The 20,949-nt window shown below is 40.6% G+C and overlaps 1 protein-coding gene across 1 annotated transcript in view; it reads right to left on the reverse strand.

Annotated features, from left to right (window-relative positions):
• DNAH8 (dynein axonemal heavy chain 8) overlaps positions 1 to 20,949 on the reverse strand; it is a 581,193-nt gene that overhangs the window by 121,281 nt on the left and 438,963 nt on the right. Inside the window, exons 61-68 of the mRNA XM_054024546.1 lie at positions 13,909 to 14,101; positions 9,783 to 9,905; positions 7,006 to 7,136; positions 6,439 to 6,592; positions 5,712 to 5,876; positions 4,992 to 5,218; positions 4,376 to 4,494; positions 1,035 to 1,138 (exon numbers count right to left, since the gene is read on the reverse strand). Coding sequence (XP_053880521.1) covers positions 1,035 to 1,138; positions 4,376 to 4,494; positions 4,992 to 5,218; positions 5,712 to 5,876; positions 6,439 to 6,592; positions 7,006 to 7,136; positions 9,783 to 9,905; positions 13,909 to 14,101 — 1,216 coding nt within the window. The remainder of the gene's footprint in view (positions 1 to 1,034; positions 1,139 to 4,375; positions 4,495 to 4,991; positions 5,219 to 5,711; positions 5,877 to 6,438; positions 6,593 to 7,005; positions 7,137 to 9,782; positions 9,906 to 13,908; positions 14,102 to 20,949) is intronic.

Consider the following 20,949-nt stretch of genomic DNA (forward strand, 5'->3'; position numbering starts at 1 on the left):
GAATTCCAAAATGTCAAACAGTCTGTGCAATTTTTTTCCTGAACTGCCAACACCACAAATCTTATAATTATCTGGGTGTTAAATGGAAGCAATAGAAGCATACTATTGTCTTGTGAGGTGGAGGAAGAGGGCCTAGGCTGTGGAAACAGCCTTAGAATCATCAACATATTCCTCTTCTCCTTTCTCTTTCAGGTCAGTTTCCAAGAGACCATCACCAAGGCTGATGAGTAGTGTGGAGTGTCCTTGAGAAGAGAAGATGCTACATCTGCTATTATACCAGAATAATTTGATTCCCCACAGAAACTTTCATTAATGACAGATCAGGCTCCTCTGTGGTCTCTTTGCTGAGCATCATTTTTAAAATTATGCTTACATGCACAACCCACTGGACCAGCACTGTGCAAGATCACAGGGACACTTTACTTTGTTCCTGCAAAACAAGAGCCACTCAAACTTGATTTTTCTTTCTGGACCTACCATATTAAAGCTGAGAAGAATCACACAATGACACAGAATTGACTAACACTAAAAAGGTCCAGCTATTGAATATTAACAAATTGTCTTAATTTATAACTTAACCAAAATTAACTATTAATAACCCTCAAACCAAGCTGTATTACAAAAAAGAGCACTGAAACAAGCAATGAGACCTACTGCTTATAGAGGAAAGAAACTAGGAAATGCCGGGCCCCGCAATTCTTTATATAGTTTTTCCACCATCTCTCTCCCCAGTGGGTTCCACCATGGCAGCTTTAGTTTCTGTTGGGACTCCTCAGGCGCCTCACTGGCAGGGCTACTGTGGAGCCTGTGCTGAAGTAGCATACACAGTTGCCCTTGGCACATCCCCTCCTTGGACAGGGGCAGGCTGTTTTGGAGTTACACCCATTTCCTGCAAGTTCTTTGATAAAGAGGATGTTGTGGACCTTTTACACTACTACAGTTCCCCCATGCTATTTTTTTTATTTATTTTTTTGCCACCAGGGGACATTGAAGTGAATCTAGATCACAAATATGTTTAGCAACTAAGTACTTACTTTATCTGCCTTTACAGAAGCCAAAGCCAGTTCCTTTTCTTTCACTGCCAGTTCCAGAGAGAGTTTGGCAACAGATTCACTGGCTTCCATCAACTTAGAGAGACCTATCAAATATAAGATAATCATGGCAGTTCAGAAAGGTGAAGAACAATGCTATATTTTTGATAATTCCCAACTCTTTTCCAATCTGTCCCCTCACACCCACCCTCCAATTAGTCCCCTCTCTCATTCACCTGCCCACTAGCTCACAGTCTCCTACCCTGGGCTTCTCATCCAATCTTAGTCTCCTTCCCCTTCCCTCTTCTCAGGGCCTTTGTCCTAGTGCCCCTCTTCCCTGTCTCCTAGTCCATGTCTTCTTGCCCAGCCAATCTCAGCCTCTTTCAACCCCTGGCCCCATTTTTTTGCCCCCTGCCAGATTCCACTTCCAGTCTCTTCTCCCCACTAGGGCCCTTTTCTCAATCTGCTCCTCCCACCTTTCCCCAGTCTGGCTCTTGTCCCCTCTGCATTCAAGTCAGGCACCTTTCTCCTCCATGTTGTATAGATGCCAATGGGGTGACATTGAGAGAACAGAAGAGACACTCTCCCTGCTGTCAGTTCCAATGCCCAGCCTCAGCAGCCATGAGCTGCAATTGCAGGGAAAGTCATGCTCACCCCCAGTAGCCCAGGGATGGCAAATGCACACTTCAGTTACATGCAGGAGCTGAGATAGACTGGAGCATGTTAGTGCAACTGGAATCTTCAGAGATTTTAGCAGCAAAGCTCTAATAAATTCCTATTAAGCATATGCAAACTATGTTTTTTCAAAGTGTTATAACTTGACTGAATTTGGGCAACTTTTCATGGGAACAGCAAAGGGCACATCCCTGATACAAATGTAACTCCACATGTTGAATTTCAAATCCCTACTCCAAAGCACGGGGGACTAGATCTTCTCAATTAAATAGCTGTAAGAATTTTTTTAATATGGAAAAATAATTTATTTTTTCTAATCTCATTCTTGCAAACAGTGGTCCCATTTTGACTATAACTTTTCAAAAAGTTCAATCTGAGTGTCACAGGGCAAGTGCACTCTATCCCTTCTTTGGGGTGGAGGAAGGGGAATTATAGCCCTGCAAATGAGTCTATCAGACCATCCTTTGCCTCAGGACAGTATGGCCTAGTGGCTAGAGTCATTACGGCTGCCCTTCTTCGAAGTGCTGCATGGCCTAATGGCCAGAGTCCTTACAGCTGCCGTTCCTTGCAGGGCTGGATGGCCTAATGACCAGAATCAATATGGCTGCCCCCTCCTGCAGGGCTGGATGGCCAAATGGCCACAGTCAGTATGGCTGCCCTCTCTCACTGGGCTGGGTGGCCTAATGGTCGGGGCATGGTGATGGCTGGGGTAGGTTCCCAGCCTAGGACCCTGTCAGAGGTGAGTGTACTCAAAACTGGGTCAGCAGGGATCCAACCGAAACATGCTGACTTAGTTCCTGATCCTACAACTGGATCAATGACTCGTCCCCCTGGGTTACTTCCTACCCTGTCTTCCAGTGGCATGGTCCACATGTCTCCAGCCTGTGGTGCTTCCGACTGTTCCAACACCTCCTGGGTGTCTGTGGGTAGCTGAGTATCCTCCCAGGTCTCAGCAGGCTTGGGTCCCCTGATCTGGGGCTCCGACAGCTCCTTGGTGGGAGCCTGCATTGTGTGTCCTCTCTTCTTGGCAGTCCCTCCTGACTGAGCTGGGTTACTCCCTTGTATACTAGCTCTCCATTTGGAGCATATCCAGCTGGAGCAAGGGGACATGGCTTTCTCTGTCAGAGTACAGGGTTAACCCCTCTTGTCCAGTCCCATCACACTGATGCAGACACCCAGCATGGAAAATTTCCACCCAAACAGTTAAAGTATGGCAAAGTTATAAGAAACTAAAAACACAGTCTTATAATGGCAAATATCTGGCAACCTTAATAATAGGCAGCACTGCCAATTCTGCCTATAGTAATCGTAGAATCATAGGGTTGAAGGGACCTCAAGGGTCATTTAGTCTAACCTCCAATTGAATGAACTTAGGGCTTTAAAAAAAAATACTACAAGCACTAGCTTCAGACAGAAAAAGCATGTAACCTCCCTCACACTTCTGCCTGTCTCAGCCACTTCTCCAGCAACGTTCAACACTGTAGCTAGAGTAGGAGGCAAAGTGACAGTTTGTGCTGAATTCTCACTGCTAATGCAGAAACTTCAGAGAAAGGATTGGAGTGGTTTTAAGCTGCCTCTTCCACCCCCAAGCCAATCAGTCAGGTGTTCTTTCTAGCCATTTTTAACTTCCCCTTTCTGTTACAAAAGCTAATTTGGGAATATTAAGTATTTATGTTTAACAGGGGGAATGCTCAGATAGATGATTAAACTAGTTTTAATGCTGTATTTGTATCACTCTTATCATACCAAGGGACTTGGCCAATTGATGTTGCTACCTGTAACACAGCATGCACTCACCGACGCAGTGCTTCCTGCTGGTTACCTCGGGAATTAGTTCATCCCAGCTCAGAGCACCTCCTGCTGGCCAGTGCTTGTCTTTCCATTATCAATCTCCACCACCGTAATTCAGGCCCCACGTCCCTCCCGGCCCGCGGTGCCCTTTCTCCTGGGTACTGCCCCGCAGCAGTGCCCACACACTTGGGGTCCTCCTCTCCCCAGGGAACACCAATCCCCTAGGCCCACTTCACCTCAGTGACCCACAGCCAGTCTTCATCTAACCCCTTCCCTCAGGGGCAAACTGCAGTCTGAAATGGCCACTCATCATTGGCAAGGGGATTGGACCGGCTGCTCTTCCTTCCCTGACTGCTTCCCCACAGCCCTAGTACCTCCTCCGGCCCTGACAGCAAGGCTTCTGCCTGGGGGTTTGCCAGGCTGGAGCTCCCCCAGCTCCTCCTGCCCTTCCCCAGCACTGCACTGTCTAAGGTATTCTTTGCTCTTTCAGGCAGCCAGGTCCATCTCTCTCCAAGGCTGGAGAGAGACTCACTACCCCTTCTGGTCTGCCCTCTTTTATACCGGCTTGACCAGCTCTGATTGGAGGCCTTCTGCCTCTTCCTGATTGGCTTTCAGCCCTAACCCTCTCCAAGGGCTAGTTTTTAACCCTTTCGGAGCCGGAGCGGGGTGACTGCCCCGCTACACTACCATATATAGTACTCCGAAGTAACCATAATTTGAGTTACAAGGTTTAACATACACATTTCAGGTTTGGGCTATTTGACGGTGATACAAAAGGCGAATGATCCTAAATGATCTGTGAATTAGAAGCCCAACAATAAAACAGAGGTCATCTGGGACCATATCTAAGATTTATCTTTATTCCCTATTCATCTTACCTATTTGCATGCGTTCAGCTTGTTCATTAATGTTTCCTAGCTTTTCAGAATAAACATCTTTGTAACCATTTATGAAAGAAAGATAAGATTTGGGTGTAACATGAGCTCTTCGTCGATATCTGAAAGGCAGAAATTTAACAAAATTATAATTTAATATATAACTTTCATATAGTATTCATTGGAGATCTAAATAGCCACACTACTGTCCAGGTCTTCAGTTTTAACTGAATTATTTTTTAAAACACAGACAGCAAATATTATATGGAAAGAGAAGCATTTCATGCAGTCAAAATGCAGCATCCCTTCACAATGATAATACTTAATGTCACCTTTTATGTGCAATTACATCTGTCCTTATCCACACAAGCTATATTAAAGATTTTTGTACCATTTTTTATTCTTATCCTACAATGGGAATAAGGTTAATGAAGTTGCCACATACTTGTGATTATTATGGATGACTTTTGAATTTATCAAATACAAACTTCATTTCTGTATTAATAAACTGGAAAAGACAATTATGGTTTCATATATTATAGTGCCATAAACATTATTCCATACATAGTAGTAATATTTTTTGTAGTTGCTCAATTTTTAAATTTGTACAAAATGTTACCTTTGGAAATAATTCTCACAGCTCTCAGAAACCATATCATGAAAGAGGCCCATAGTTTCTACTACTTGTGCTTTAACTTCAGAAGAACAAACAATATTAAATTCTGAAAGGAAGTAACTGGCTACAGCAACAAGGGCTTCTTTAGGCCATCGATTGAACCAGTCCATAGTGCAGCCTGATATCAGACCAGGAAATTTCAAAGAACGTGCACGGAACTTCTCACCAACCTAACAAGAGTAACAGTTTTAAAACAATGCTTAATATAGTATGTGTGATAACATATCTGATTTTATCCAAAACATTAACATGTAGATAAAATCTAAGCAATTTTTTTCTAATTCTTATAACATCATGCATAGTTTTTACCCTATATCTGCATCCTATTCTTTTTTATTATCTTGATATCCTCAATAAAATTAACAAAACAGTAGGAAAAAAACTCATATTAAAGATGAATGCTACTTAGTGTTTTAAAACTTCAGTTAGTTGTACATTAATTTCAACTAAAAGCTTTACATCCACTAACACCTGCTTTGAGGGCCCTTGTTTTTCCGGCAAAGAATCAAGGACTTCAGTAAAACCTAAAATACTGAAAAATTGCATTCAATGCTTGACATATGTCCTGACTCTTCAAATTATAAACCTTGAATGATCACATCATGTTTTATATGGGAATCTACCCACAGAAATAAACAAGATAGTTATAAAAAGAAAACTCACTGGAGAAAAGCAGAGAACAACATGCAAATTCTTCTTTGACCGTGATATAAAATACTCATAAAGATTATCAAATGTAGGAGGAAATCGAGGCAGCTCTTTTTTCATCACAGATATTAATCCTTGTGTAATTTCATCCAACTCATCCCGAGCAAATAAATTGGAAATCTTTATACAAAACCAAAATTGACAGGAAAAGAAATTCCATTAATTTAACTGAATTATAATATATTTTATAATTGTAATCTATCTATCCATCTATCTGTCTCTACAAACACAGACACAATTTAGATGAACTAAGGGCCAAATTCTTCCTGATTTACACCCTATGCAACTTCATTAAAGACAATGAATGTTAGGGAAAAATAAAGCCCTAAACTAGCAAGTTCACCCTTCAGTAATGGTGGCCTTTGAAATGCCCTCCTCACTTATTTTCTCCCTAATGCTTACATAATCTCTCCGAATCAAGTTCACATTGGAGCATGGCTGCATGAGGAAATACTGTACTTTTATGAGCAGAAAAAGGTATTCTTGCAAGATTACTGACCTAAATCCAGAAATTTATATTGAGATTCAGTTTGGGCCCCGAATGTCCCAAATTTGAGATATCTGGGATTTAGATCCTTTCTAGTCCCATTAATTATTAAAAAAAATCAACGGCAATCAGGTATTAAGAGCAAATGTTGAAAATTTGTATTGCTAAAGTATACTGCCATTTTGAGGATCTAACCTCTCCTGAAGATAGCAGATTGTTAAGGTATTCCAGAAATGCTTCATCTTTTATTTCATTATCAGTGAAAATGAAAGTGATGCCTTTTCCTTCTGCACCAGCTACTCTATATAGAAGTTTTAGATCATCTGTTAGATTGGAAACATTATAGGATCTATGAGGAAAAAGAGAAATTACAAATGTGCTTAATACACAATACAGAATCATTGCAATTTTTCAAATTATATTTAATATATAATTTGTAGAACGAATCATGACTATAATATCCACACACTTCAGCAAGGGGAAGATCCATCTCCCCATGAAATCAATTGAAAGACTCAGGCGCAATTCAGGAAAGCACTTAAGAACGTGCTTCAGAGCTATGATGGGTAGCTATAATTTGCTGAATTAGGGTCCTAAGCGAGCAACCAATGATGCATAAATGAATCAGAGTGTAATATTTTTTTTGTTTATTGTTTCTAAAGATAGTGTTTAAAATAAAAATTAAAATATTTACGTTTCCTCAAAAACATCAGCTTCTAGTTTTGGAGAGACAAATAACACAATATTTTTTTCATTTCTTACCTGGTTAAAGTTATCTGAAATATTCTGTATCCAGCTATAAAAGAGGCTAATCTTGAAAGACTCTGTTTTCCAGAACCACCAACTCCTACAAGTAAAGCATTTCCACATGCAGTCCGAATTATTCGTGAAATCTATACAGAAAAAATACAAGTAATCTGTGCTGTGTTTAGCTAGTTATAGAAGATTAGCAGAGTTAAATATCTGTTTTACTCCAAATCTCATTTGGGAGAGTATTTTTTAAGTCTCAAAGATCAGCAGAAGGACATATGTTTTTGTAGAAGACCTTTCCCATAGAGAAAAATAAGGCCCCTTCTTCCAAATAAAGCAACAGTATCTGAAGAGATTCATGTGACCCAGATGAAAGGGCTGCATTTTAAGAACATAGCTTCTAATTTATGAGTTATATGGTGGATTTAAAATAAATATGTTTAGAATTTGCATTTAATTGTAAATTTAAGATTGAAATTTTCCAAGCTTAATCTCTTAATGAGTGGGACTTGTTAAAAAAATATGCACAAAAGCCATTTTTAATTAGCAGAAGAATGAAAAAAAAAAACACTTCTACCCTTATAGAAATGTTTGCAATTTTTTTCTAAAAACACCTCTTGATTAAAAGATAGAGAAATGAAAATAGAGCATGGAAATATCTCTCTCTGCAAAGAAGAGCATTTCAGTGCTTTGATGAAAACTGGTTTTCCTTTGACCAACTTACGAGCTTTCAAGAATTGCACTCTGTCCATACGGGTGTGCGGCAATTCTCCAAAAAGGGCCATATTTTAGAGTTTAATGTACCCACCCTACACACACCCTCATCATATATAATTTGAAATATTATATTATGTACACTTAGATGAGGTATAATATGGAACTGCTAAGAGATGCCTTAAGACAGTAGATGAGGTGAAACAAGGGTACCCAAAATGAGAAGGTGTCTTTTTTTTTGCACAGTTCCAGAAACACTGCAGCATGACCATGACTATAGTTTGTACTGTTTAAGTTAATTTCAATACCTTAATGTGGTGTTTATTGGTCAAAGATAACAAACAACAATGCATTAAAAGATGATTATTGGTTTTGCATAGGCAAGTTTTTTTTTCAGAAATAATGAAATTGTTTAGCATGTGGCAAAAATGGTGAATATCAAAAGTTTGCAATACACCAACATGAAATATTTTTACATCACATATTCTTAATTGTCAAAGTATCTCACAAGTGATTATAATAGTTTTCTATACTGTATTTTCAGTTGAAATTTGCCCAACAGATCAGACTCACACTTAAGATTGTGCACCAGTAGCAGTAGATTGCAGTACAAACTATGTGCAAACTATGTGGGTTGAAATAAATGTCCATGAATTCCTAATGTACTTCTTCTCCATTTGTAAGCTTTTGTACATATAATGTAGCATCTAGTCTGCCTGATAAAAGTTTTTGTGACTGCATCCTAAGGGCATATCTACATAGGGAAATAGCTCAGAATAGGTATTGTAGAATAATTATTTCGCAATAACTATTCCACACTAGCTCCCCATGTGGACACTCTTATTCCACACTAAAGGTACATCCACACTGAATACCACTTTTGGTGGTATGTAGAGTACATACACTATCCACACCCCTAGCATGGGAACAGTGTTGATGGAGAGGCACTGCTTAGAGTAAGGACATCCCTGAATCCTGTGGGTATGTACCAGGGTATGTATCCTACTCATCAAATCAGTGCCTCCCTCATCTGCACTGCTACTTTTAGCAATGTGGTGTCCTCCTGCTTCCCTGCTGCTGAAATCTTTCCCTAAAGCAGTGAAAGGCTCCAGCAGCAGGAAAAGTTCTGGCAGCTCCCTGCAGCATCAACCTTTCCCTTCTACAGGGAAAGACTCCTGCAGTGCGGAGCTGCCAGTAGCTTTCCAGTCATGGGGAAAGGCTTTGGAGGTGGGAGGCAGTGGGGAAAGACTCTGGTGTGCCCCACTGCCAAGCCTTTCCCTGCTGCCTCCCCCCGCCAGTCTTTCACTGACATGGGAAGCTACATACCCAATGTAGACACAGATTGCTTTTCATTGCAGCATATAGCTACACATACCCTACATGGCACTGCCAGTAATGTCCAGTGGAAACGTTGCCTAAGAGTGCCTTTTTGCAGCTTAGCTTTATCCAAAGTGGCACTCTTAGTACTATAGTGTACACATGGGTCATTAGTATGGAATAGCTATTGTGGTTTAAATTCACACTTTAGCTTATTTCACAATAGCTTCCCCATATAGACAAGCCCTAAGACTTGGCAATTTTTGCTGTTAGAAAACAATGAAACCATCCCTCACTGTCATTGTATAATACATCTGCCTTCAAAGCTTCCTTTAATACAGTTATTTTATATATATTGTCTTCTTAATGTATAGTTTTACATTCATTTAAAGGGCTTTCATATTCCATTCTTTACTGATATCTTTATACTGTTCAAATCCTCCTGTATATTCCGCAGATCTTTCTTTATATTAACACCTAACTTTGTATTGTCTTTGCATGGTAATTTTTGAGATTATGCAGCTTTCTCCATCCACCATATAACATGTGCAAATTGAAAAAGACTGTCCCCTTACCAAACCTTCTGAACATCACTCCCTGCTTCCTTCCAAGAACATTTAGCTTTACACACAACTACCCTCTATACCCTACCTGACAATTCCAAATTCAAATTGTCAGTTTAGTTCTACTATTCATGTTATTCATGAGGTCTAGTAACCTAAATTAAATGTATTATTAAATTCTGTAAAAAACAAAACCTTAACAAGATGTGTCATTGCATCTTTAAAAAACACCAAATCGAGAAATGATCCCCTAATAGTTTCATTGTATTGCCTCTGGTACATTTGTAATTTTTCACACAGAAATTCAAAGCTCGGGATCTGAAAGAGAGAGAAAAAAAGGCAAGAAAAATAACAATGTTAATAGATAAGTCCTAGCATATTAGTATAACTACAAAGATAAAAACACTTATCTGAATAAAATTATGTAGACAAACTTTTTGGCAAACTCCTTCACTGAATTACTTCCCAGTAATGCCACAAGTACTCTTGTATCAGAGGGGTAGCCGTGTTAGTCTGAATCTGTAAAAAGCAACAGAGGGTCCTGTGGCACCTTTGAGACTAACAGAAGTACTGGTGATGGTTTTGCACATTTAAAGAAATAATAAAATAAGATCTATTCTGGAAAAATGCAAACTTACTACATCTGGGGAAAATAATCCAATACACAGATCCATGGAGGGAGATCCTTGAAAAACAGTAATGATGAAAGAGATCTGGGTTGACAGTAGACTGCAAATTTACATGTGAGATGCCAAAGTAATTTTGTGCAGTGTATAAAGAAACACCACATCTCAAAGCAGAGGAGGCATTTGTACCTTTCCATGAAAGGCTATTGCAACTGCACCTAAAATATTGTGTTCTATTTTGGCAAACTAATTATCATAAAGTTGAAAAATTTGAATCAATTCAGAAAAGAGCAGTATAAATGTGGGGATTGATTTATGAGGAAAGATTTTTTAAAAATAACATTAGTATACTGTTACTTTAGCCAACAGACAGGGACAGTATAGTTGTGCATAAGTATTTGAAGGTTGTAAACCCCAAGGAAGGAGATTGATTCTTTTGAATCATACAAGGAGATATAATTAGGAATTATAGGTGAAATTAGCAAAGAAAATTTTAGACTGAATTTCTAGCAAATGTCTGATTCCTAACCCTTCTGTAGTGTGAAACATTTGGGTTGTACCTATCTTCCTGAAATTAGTGGACCACTTCTGTGCCAGTGATCTTTCAGCATTCTCCTTATCCTTTGCAATCCTAGCTTTTAATGCTAATGTTGGGACAGCAACAAGAAAATTATTTCCCCTACTCTCTATTCTTCTTTAGGGGCCAACATTTTTGCGCTTTGTTCTTCAAACAAGCAACAGAGGGTCCTGTGGCATCTGAAGAAGTGAGGTTCTTACCCACGAAAGCTTATGCTCCCAGTACTTCTGTTAGTCTCAAAGGTGCCACAGGACCCTCTGTTGCTTTTTACAAGTACTCTTGTTCTTTTCCCAGTAACTGGAGATCAATGAATTCGCTGCATCCATAGACTCTCTCTTTTAGAATTGTGTCTCATTACATAGTCAGGAACTGTTAACAGCATTTAGAACTAAAATGGGCTTGCATGCTCTGACATGGCACATAAACTGCATCTTTACAAGGAATCTGGCCCTCAGCTCCTGCTTTTTTCACTTGTTTTTATATCTAGGACACTGGTGTTCTTATTAGTTCCCTCAGAATTTATTTGCTTGTGGCTTATTTATATTGGGACAGATTCTCAGTTGTGCTGAATTTACACTTTGCACTACTGAGGAAAGTAAGATGAAAAGGTGTCTCAAAGCCACTTTTTCAGCTCCCTTGAATCTCAGACAGTTATGGATTGAAACAGTTCTGCAAGTAATTTAAAACATCTTAGGGGCTCAATTTGCTGAGTCACAGAGTTGAAGAAGACTAACCCATTGTTGTGGAGGAGTCTCCAGAGTGGTCTCAGCTGGTGTGGAGGAATGCAGAGACCAACAACTCATCTAAACTCTCAACCCCCTGTTCTGGCAGACTGATAGCTGGAAATAATGGCAAGCATGAGCTTGGAACAATCATGGCAGTGTTCCCCTTTTCTCGCTTCTGAGAGGGTCTCATTATAGATGGAATAACTCTGAACCTTTGGCTTGATCCATTTGACCTGCTCCACCATGATGGGGGAGGGAGAACACATGGAGAAATATAACTTGTTGGGGGATCTTGTTTGAAGAACGGAGGGGTAGCCGTGTTAGTCTGAATCTGTAAAAAGCAACAGAGGGTCCTGTGGCACCTTTAAGACTAACAGAAGTATTGGGAGCATAAGCTTTCGTGGGTAAGAACCTCACTTCTTCAGATGCCACAGGACCCTCTGTTGCTTGTTTGAAGAACAAAGCGCAAAAATGTTGGCCCCTAAAGAAGAATAGAGAGTAGGGGAAATAATTTTCTTGTTGCTGTCCCAACATTAGCATTAAAAGCTAGGATTGCAAAGGATAAGGAGAATGCTGAAAGATCACTGGCACAGAAGTGGTCCACTAATTTCAGGAAGATAGGTACAACCCAAATGTTTCACACTACAGAAGGGTTAGGAATCAGACATTTGCTAGAAATTCAGTCTAAAATTTTCTTTGCTAATTTCACCTATAATTCCTAATTATATCTCCTTGTATGATTCAAAAGAATCAATCTCCTTCCTTGGGGTTTACAACCTTCAAATACTTATGCACAACTATACTGTCCCTGTCTGTTGGCTAAAGTAACAGTATACTAATGTTATTTTTAAAAAATCTTTCCTCATAAATCAATCCCCACATTTATACTGCTCTTTTCTGAATTGATTCAAATTTTTCAACTTTATGATAATTAGTTTGCCAAAATAGAACACAATATTTTAGGTGCAGTTGCAATAGCCTTTCATGGAAAGGTACAAATGCCTCCTCTGCTTTGAGATGTGGTGTTTCTTTATACACTGCACAAAATTACTTTGGCATCTCACATGTAAATTTGCAGTCTACTGTCAACCCAGATCTCTTTCATCATTACTGTTTTTCAAGGATCTCCCTCCATGGATCTGTGTATTGGATTATTTTCCCCAGATGTAGTAAGTTTGCATTTTTCCAGAATAGATCTTATTTTATTATTTCTTTAAATGTGCAAAACCATCACCTAAGTGTAAGATCACAGTTTCAGCCCATAACTATGTTGAAAATGTATTCGTGCATATAATACATGGTCAATCTCCAGGCCTGCCTGTAATTTTTCTTTCATTTAGGTGTATGATTGGTTTTAAATCACTCTTAAATGCTACTTAATCAAAAAGTTTTAGGATCCAATTGGTATACAATTGCCTATTTTACATGTACATTCAGGCACACTATTTTGAAAACATAGCCTTGTGTGAAAATATTTCCCATTGAGGTTCAAACTGACTTAGATTTCCTAATGGAAGCTACCACAAAAAGTTCTAAGTCAATTTTTTCTAGCGGGGGGAAAATGTCAGCTAGAAAATTTGCTGCCAAACACACACATACTATATTAACAATTAAAATGTACTTAAAATCAACAAAGAAAAGTTACATTTGAACTATAACACATTAAAAAAGCATCAGACACAAGTCGCTCCAAATCATGGGCAAATGGGAAAAAAAATTAAAACTGAGGTAGAAAGGAGACTGAGCATCCTTTTATTTAGAAGGTCTTGCAGTGACTGCTTCAAGGCTTGAGAAGGTACCTATCTCCTCCTGCTTCAACACCAACCGCCTGTTTGGTCTTGACAATGACTTTCTTTACAAATGAAGTAAAACATGTGGCCACTGCTGCTCTTCCTGAATTAGCATTCTCTTGTGTATCATGAAGAAAGAATCTCGAATTGTCTGTACCAACCCCCACAACAAATAGTGATTTTAGATCCTCTATTTATCCTTCAGGATTTAAAATTTCACTGATATTCTCCAGTGCTGTCTTAAAGAGCATGCTGCGGGCCGCACAGGAGCACACAATCCTGTTAGTTCTTAAAACTGTTTCACTGGTTCTGTGTAGCCAGAAATATGTCTTTAAGACTGGAGAATAGTGGAGTGAAGTGGAAGAGAATGAACAGCCTATATTTATATCAGGTGGATTGTTTACCACATTTTAAATCGCTTTTGAAAGATGCAGATTTACATGTAACTGTAAACTAATTTGTGACCAATCTAAAAATGTATTCCCTAAACCAAAACTTGTGCATTTATTTGATAAAACTTTCAATATGATCCCAACAATATAGCACATTTAATAATTTAAAAAACTCTTGAATGCCTAATTTTTGAGGTGGAAAATAAAATACCATTTCATAAATTTTTGGTGCTTCAAATACAAAATCTTCAGGTTCATCACCAGTCGGTTCAGGCATATCCTGTAAAAAATCTACAAAATATGGTTCAGCCTGGAGAATTGATGCTAATTCCGGATCCACATGTTCCTCAATTGCTCTAGAAGTGGCTTTACCAAACCAAGCTACATCTTCATCATTAACAAATCTATAAGACATAGATTAATACAATTTAAAAGAATGGAAACACTTTTTAGCTAAAAAGGAATGAAAATAGTTAATTAAACACTGAAATGACTCAAGTAAAACTTTAGCAAAACACAAATTAGATAATGATAGCCACTGAAATTTAAGTGCCACTATGTTTTACAAGTACAATATTCATATCTCTATAATACAGAATAATTTAACTTTCTGACTTTCACCCAGTTAAGACAGAAAATTGTATTTATTAGTTAAATAAGGGGAAATGATTCACTGATAGCTGTGATTAATCAGAGCCCTATCTTTTCTCCCATTTTACTATGGGATTGAGTACATCTAAAGTCATGATGCCATCTCTCAGACAGCAAGGAAACAAAAAATAGTGAAAAGAAGAAGGGATATACCTGTATAGGCTGATTTCACACCTTGATCCTTCAGACTGCTCTTATTCCAAAATCCACCAAAATAGCAAAGGAAAGACAAACAGAGAAGAAAGAATACAGAGGAGAGGAAGGGAAGAATGCAGGATGGGAGAAAACTGAGAACACTGATATAATTACTGGTGAGGAATTTTCTCTAATTAAGCCTCCTCTTTTGCTTCTATCCTGCTTATGGATTCAAACAAGCTATCAGAATTATGAAGCAGTTCCTTTAGTAGTGGGAGTATGATTTCTTAAGAAACAGCTAGGAACACTCTGTTCATTAGTAGTAGGTAAGAGTGTGCGATGGGGACTACCTCAGGTTCTTGAAAAGGGAAAAGTGGGTAGCTAAGAAGAACTCTGAATCACAGATATTTAAATGTGCGGATATTCATCCTTCTTTTCTCCTCCTTCTCAGTGATGAAATATTGGGGGGTGGAAAGAATGGGACAACCCCAAATCAGACAGCTGTGAGCAAAGCTCTGTGCTTGTGGATGAGGAGGCAAAAATATTGAAGAATTGAGGGGTGGAGTTAGCCTGTATATAACCCCTAAATCTCATTATTAGTCTACTAGCATTCTGATAGATGGTACCATAACACTAGCTGTGCTGAACCCAAAGCAGGGCAGGAGAAGACAATGCATGAACATTATATAAATACAGTCATCTTTCATGTCCCTTTATGTACTTTGGTATTATCCAATCAATGCAGAATGTGAACATATTCAGGAAATTGATATCACATAAATTGCATGCTAAAAATAATATCTTTCGCTTTATAGCTGGCTCTCCCTAAAAGGGTTTTATTTTGAACCTTCATGGCATAATATTTTATGAGTGGATATTGTCCTGACTTCAAATTCAAACTGAGAGTCATCCTTCTTCTTCCATTAAACAGGGCACTAATGTCTGTACAAATATATACTTTTGTTTATGTATACTTTTGTTTCTCATAATGTGCAGCAGTAAGCATAATTTAAGGCACAAAAAATTTATGCACAGATAATGTACTCTACAATTGATTTATGTTGAGTAGTCTTTCTCATACTATTGGGCAATGAGACTGTCTGGCTGGAGCAGGAAACTCTTGTCTTACTTTAATTTATAATCTTGAGAATAAGAAAATGCAAATTGCTGCATAGAATTTTAAATTTTTAAATTTCCTCTATAAACTCCCTTCACTCTGCTGGAATTTCATGCATCCAGAGGAGCTGTAGGAACTAAACAGGGTTTTCCACTAAGTGATTCTTCCCACCCCCTAACAGCTGCTGTGGCACCAGCACTGAGCTCAGGGAAACTGTCTGCCTTCCTCCACTCATAGTTCTCCCTTGCTGACATTCAGCCAGTGTGGAGCTCCCTAGGGAGAAGGGAGAGGCTGCAGCCAATGGATTTAGGGCATTTCTGGCAGAGACAGAGACTGATGGTGAAGCATGCTTGGTAAATAAGGGGCTTTAGATAGAAACGATTAGAGCAGGCTTGCACAACTCATAAAGCGGCGAGGGCCATATTACTCCAAAGAAAACAACTGAGGGCCAAAAACCCCCAGGGGAGCAGGCGGAGGCGAGCTGGGGTGGCGGGGGCACTTTTTTCCCATGCCCCGGAGTCGGCACCTTTGATGGCCGGCGCCAGAATGCCGCCCCTAGAATTGTGCCGCCCCAAGCACCTGCTTGTTTTGCTGGTGCCTGGAGCCGGCCCTGGGAGAGGGGATGGGAGCAAGACCAGATCAGTAGAACAGGTCAGCCACCGACTCACCACTCGCCTCCTCAGCCCGCTTGCCCCGGCTCGCCTACTCACCCCCCGCCACTGCCCACCCACTCGCCTCCTCAGCCCTCCACCCTCCCGGCTCGCCTACTCATTCCCTGCCACTGCCCGCTCGCTCACCTACTCAGTCCCCCTCCCTCACCCGCCGCTTGTCTACTCACCGCCCCCTCCGCCCGCGGGCCGCACAGTGAGCCCATCTACTCAACCCCCGCGGGCCGCACAATGAGCCTACGCAGGCCGCATGTGGCCCCCGGGCCGCATGTTGTGCAGGCCTGGATTAGAGGGATCAGTTCAAGTGAGAACAGGTTCAGAAAATGGGATGGGAGGAGGGATGGGTGTCAGAAGTACAGCCTGGTGGGTGGACTCAAGAGGGACCAGGGGAGAGAAAGGGGACAGGCTCTACGAATAGGGACACAAGGAGAACAGGCTGAGGGAATGGGGGAAAGAGAGGCTCAAGGTGTAACTTTTAACTTTTTTTATGTGTGTTTTAGCTGTCATTATTTGCTGCAGTCTACATGCCGATGTATATCGAGCCTGTTTTTGCTTCATCCATATTATAGGAAGCCTGTGGTCAGTATTTTGGAAAGCTCCAGCTTTTATAACTTTACTGCCTTCTTTATACCAGAAGATTATTGGAATATAAAAATTAGAGCCTGCCTCCACTTGACTACCAGAGGCAAGCATTGTGAAGGAGAGGTTACTCACCTTGTGCAGTAACTGGCATTCTTCGAGATATGCATTCCTGTGGGTGCTCCACTTCAGATACGCATGCACCCTGCACCTTTGATCGGAGATTTTTGGTAGCAATGCCCATTTGACCCACACTTGTACCCTACATATCCTCGTGTCCCGTACCGAGACTATATAGGGATGTGTGGGCAAACCGCCCTCAGTTCCTTCTCTATTGCAAAGTCCCACAGTGGAAACCCTGAAGCAGAGGGGAAGAAAAGCGGGTAGTTGAGCACTCACAGTGACACAAATCTTGAAGAACTCCAGTTTCTGCACAAGATGAGTAATCTCTCCTTTTTCAAGTAGTGTCCCTGTGGATGTTCTACTTCAGGCGACTCCATGGCAGTAACCCCTTAAGAAGGTGAGAGTTTTGGAACAGAGGCTATCACAAAAGAAAGAACTGTGTTGCATACTGCAGCATGTGATCTTGCAGAGTGAACCAAAGCATAATGGGTGGAAAATGTAAGCACTGAGGATTATGTTGCAGACCTGAAGATTTCAGCAACTGAATGTCCTTAAGTAGGGAAATGCTGTAGACTATGCTCTAGTAGAAGGCACAAACACTTGTAGAGGAGGTGGAACCTCAGCCGAACTGTAACAGGCAATAAACGCATCCAGAGATCCAGTGAGAAAATACAGAGTCTAGGAGTCTTCCTGAATGCTGATGACTTCTTAACATGTAGTGCTTGAAAGGCAGATTCCTGTGTAGACTAATGCAGCTTAAGAAAGAAAACTGAAAGGTGAATAGTTTGGTTAATGGCCACTAAAATCCATCTTCAGAGACAGATGGAGCAGCAAGCACATAGTTAATATCCCTAAATTAACCTTGATGGAACTCATAGAACGGCCTGATGTTTTCAATTCCAGCAGCTAATCCAAGATAGTGGAAAAATGACTGGACAGGTGAAAGATGAAGCTGGTTACACCAGAGATTATATCTTCTCCATTTCTGAAAGTAAGTGTGTTTTGTAGATTACTTTCTGCTACTTAAAACTACATTTTGTACTCTTGATGAACAGGCTGCCTTTAATCCTAAGAACCACTGAGGAACCATGCTTGTACTTGCAGAATGTTCAGATTAGGGTGAAGTATCTGACCTGCATCATAAGACAACAGCGGAGGTTTGGTAGGGGAGCTGCCACAGGGTGAGAGGGTGAGGGGTGAGTATGATGAGGTAAGGAAACCAAACTTGTCTTGGTCAAGTTGGTGAAATCAAAATTACCTTGGCTTGGTCCAGTATGATCTTGATGAAGATCTTTAAGGGTATGCATAAAAAAGACTTTTTGTCCATGTAATGAGGAAAGCATCTGCTAGAAAATGGGGATCGAGTTCTTATTTGCAGGTGTTGCCCTAGAGTCCTTTAGGGTATGAAGCAAGTCGTCCAGGAAATCTGTGAAAAGCTTGTGACCCTCAGCAGGTAAATCTTCCACCGTGGATTGCACTTCCAAAGGAAAACCAGACAACTGAAGCCAGGAAACTTCTTTCATTACTCTGGTGGTGAAAATATACCTGGCTGCAGTGTCTGCCACATCAAGTGAAGCCTGCAAAGATATTTTTGCCGATCTTTCTTTATTATGGCACTAAACTGTTCTTGGTATTTCTGTGGCAAATGGTCAATAAAATCATTAAACTCATAGTTCAGGTAGTCATATTTTGACATCAGTGCCTGATGATTAGCTATCCTGAACTGTAATGGCACTGAAGAGTGGCTCTTATGGGGTGACTTTTGGGGTATGTTGCCTGCCTAATTCACATGACCAGAGAATTTGGTGCTGGGTGAGAAAACAAAAAATCAAAATGCCTGGCCAGGATGTAGTATTTTTTTAATCAGCTTGCTTGCATGTAGTGGGGACTGTTGCTGCTGTTTGCCTGATGGTCTTGGCTGTGTCAAGAAGGGCTTTATTAACTGGCAGTGCCACCCAAGCTGAAGCAGAAGCGTGCAATATGCCAGGCAGATTGTGATGGGAATCTTGGACTTCTTCGAAGGGAATTTGCAGGGTGTTAGCAACTTGCTTCATCAAGTACTGGAACTGGCAAAAGTCATCAGCTATTGATGGTGGTGGTGGCAGTACAGCCTCATCAGGTAATGGAGAAGGATATATTTGTAAGGGGGATAACCTCCGTATTCACTCCTGCCTCTTGCTCCTCAAACGTCTCCTCTGCTGACTCACAGTGCAGGGGAGGGATGGAAGATACCAGGTAATGAGGCCTTCTTTATTCCTTATAGGAGTTAATTGGGGCCCAGAGAAATTACTTGCAGTACATTCTCCATGGATTCCAGTAAGGCCAATGAGGAGACTGTAAGGCATGGGGGGAGGTATCCAGAGTTCGTTATCTTAAGTGTTAATAGGGAGGAATCTGATATTCTGCCTTTCTTGCATCTGCATCAGGGAATAATGTCTCCTGGAGTAAACTGGAGAGCCTTGAACAGCAAGTTTTGAGTCTGAACTGGACTATTCCTCCACATATTGTACAGGAGGTGACAATCCCTCTTCCTGGATACTAGATGCTGGGAAAGAGACAGGTCTCACAAAACAGGAGCGACTGGTGATGAAGCAGGCCTTAGTATCAAGAGGTGTCTGGAAGTTGCAGGGAGGGGTTATTCAGGCTCATTAGATACCATAAGGTCGTTCAGGTATGGGAACTCCTGTGGTATTGAGAGCACAACTGAACTTGGTATGGGCACCAATGATGTTCCCAATGCTGTTGTCTGGGGCATTGGTGTCGGTAGCAAGGGGACTGCAGATTCCATTGAAGCCGCTCTCTTGGTAGCAGTAGTCTTCAGTACCGAGCCCTTTACCATTGAGGTACAGGACTTAGTTGAAGTCTTAAAGTGTTTCATAGTACCCAAAGTGCATAGAGTCTCACTAGCACCTCTCTCCAGGCCTGAGGTCTCCAGTGACTGAGTTTTCTTTGAGGAGGAACTCTCTGTTCTGCTCCTCTTATCCCCGTCCTTAGACTTGGAGCGGGAAGCTCTCGGTACTGCTGGTGCAGTTATCAGCCTGACTCATGGAAAGTATCAGAGACCAGAACCTTGCTGCTCTCTTTACCTTGAAAAGTCTTGGTGACCATGATCTTGTCTTCAACAGGGCACTGACTGAAGTGGATGGTCCTTGTAGAGGGGGGGTTCTCTGCACCTGGATCCAAAGCTGGCCTTAGGGCTTGCTACATCATTAAGAGCCTGTATGTTATTTCCCTGTTCTTATGGGATCGCCCCTTAAAAGAAGTGCAAATCTTGAACTTGCTGAGTATATGAGAGTCTCCAAAACAACATATATATTGGGAATGCCCATCACAGCTTCTGGACAGCAAAGCCACCTTTTAAATCCCAGGGAGCTTGGCATTCCAGACAGAAGAAAATTTGTTTGTCACCCTCACAGCCCTATACAGCCTAGCTTCAGGCTACAAGGTTATGTAGGGAGCATGCACAGGTCAAATAGGCACTGGTACCAAAAATCTCTGATCAAAGGCTCAGAGCTCATGTGCACCTGAAATGGAGAACCCACAGGTACACTACTTGAAGAAGAATCTTGTTTTTTGTACATCAGAAACTCTTACACTGCCACAGGCTAAGTGTGTGTGAGAGAGAAATAAATATTTTTTATATACTTTTGGCTTTGCCAGGGTGGAAGTAGATAAGTAGCAGTGTGCGAAATCTATTGTGCTGAATAGTAATGTTTATATACCCAACATTTTAGCATAGATAAATTCATCTTATGAAGATATTATCTGCAAATATGGCTGACAAAAGTACAAAAGAAGATACAGGGCATGTACCACTTCAAGACCTCTGAGTTTAGGACTAATTAGAAAGAAAAATAAGACAGAGTTTATTCTTTATTACACACTGTTTCCTGTTGTATCTATAGCACAGCATTTTTACTACTTTCACTTTGTAATATATACATGAAGAAAAACAATATATATACAACTGTTTGTTTGT

Source organism: Malaclemys terrapin, chromosome 3 (assembly GCF_027887155.1).
Source record: "Malaclemys terrapin pileata isolate rMalTer1 chromosome 3, rMalTer1.hap1, whole genome shotgun sequence".
Taxonomy (NCBI): domain Eukaryota; kingdom Metazoa; phylum Chordata; order Testudines; family Emydidae; genus Malaclemys; species Malaclemys terrapin.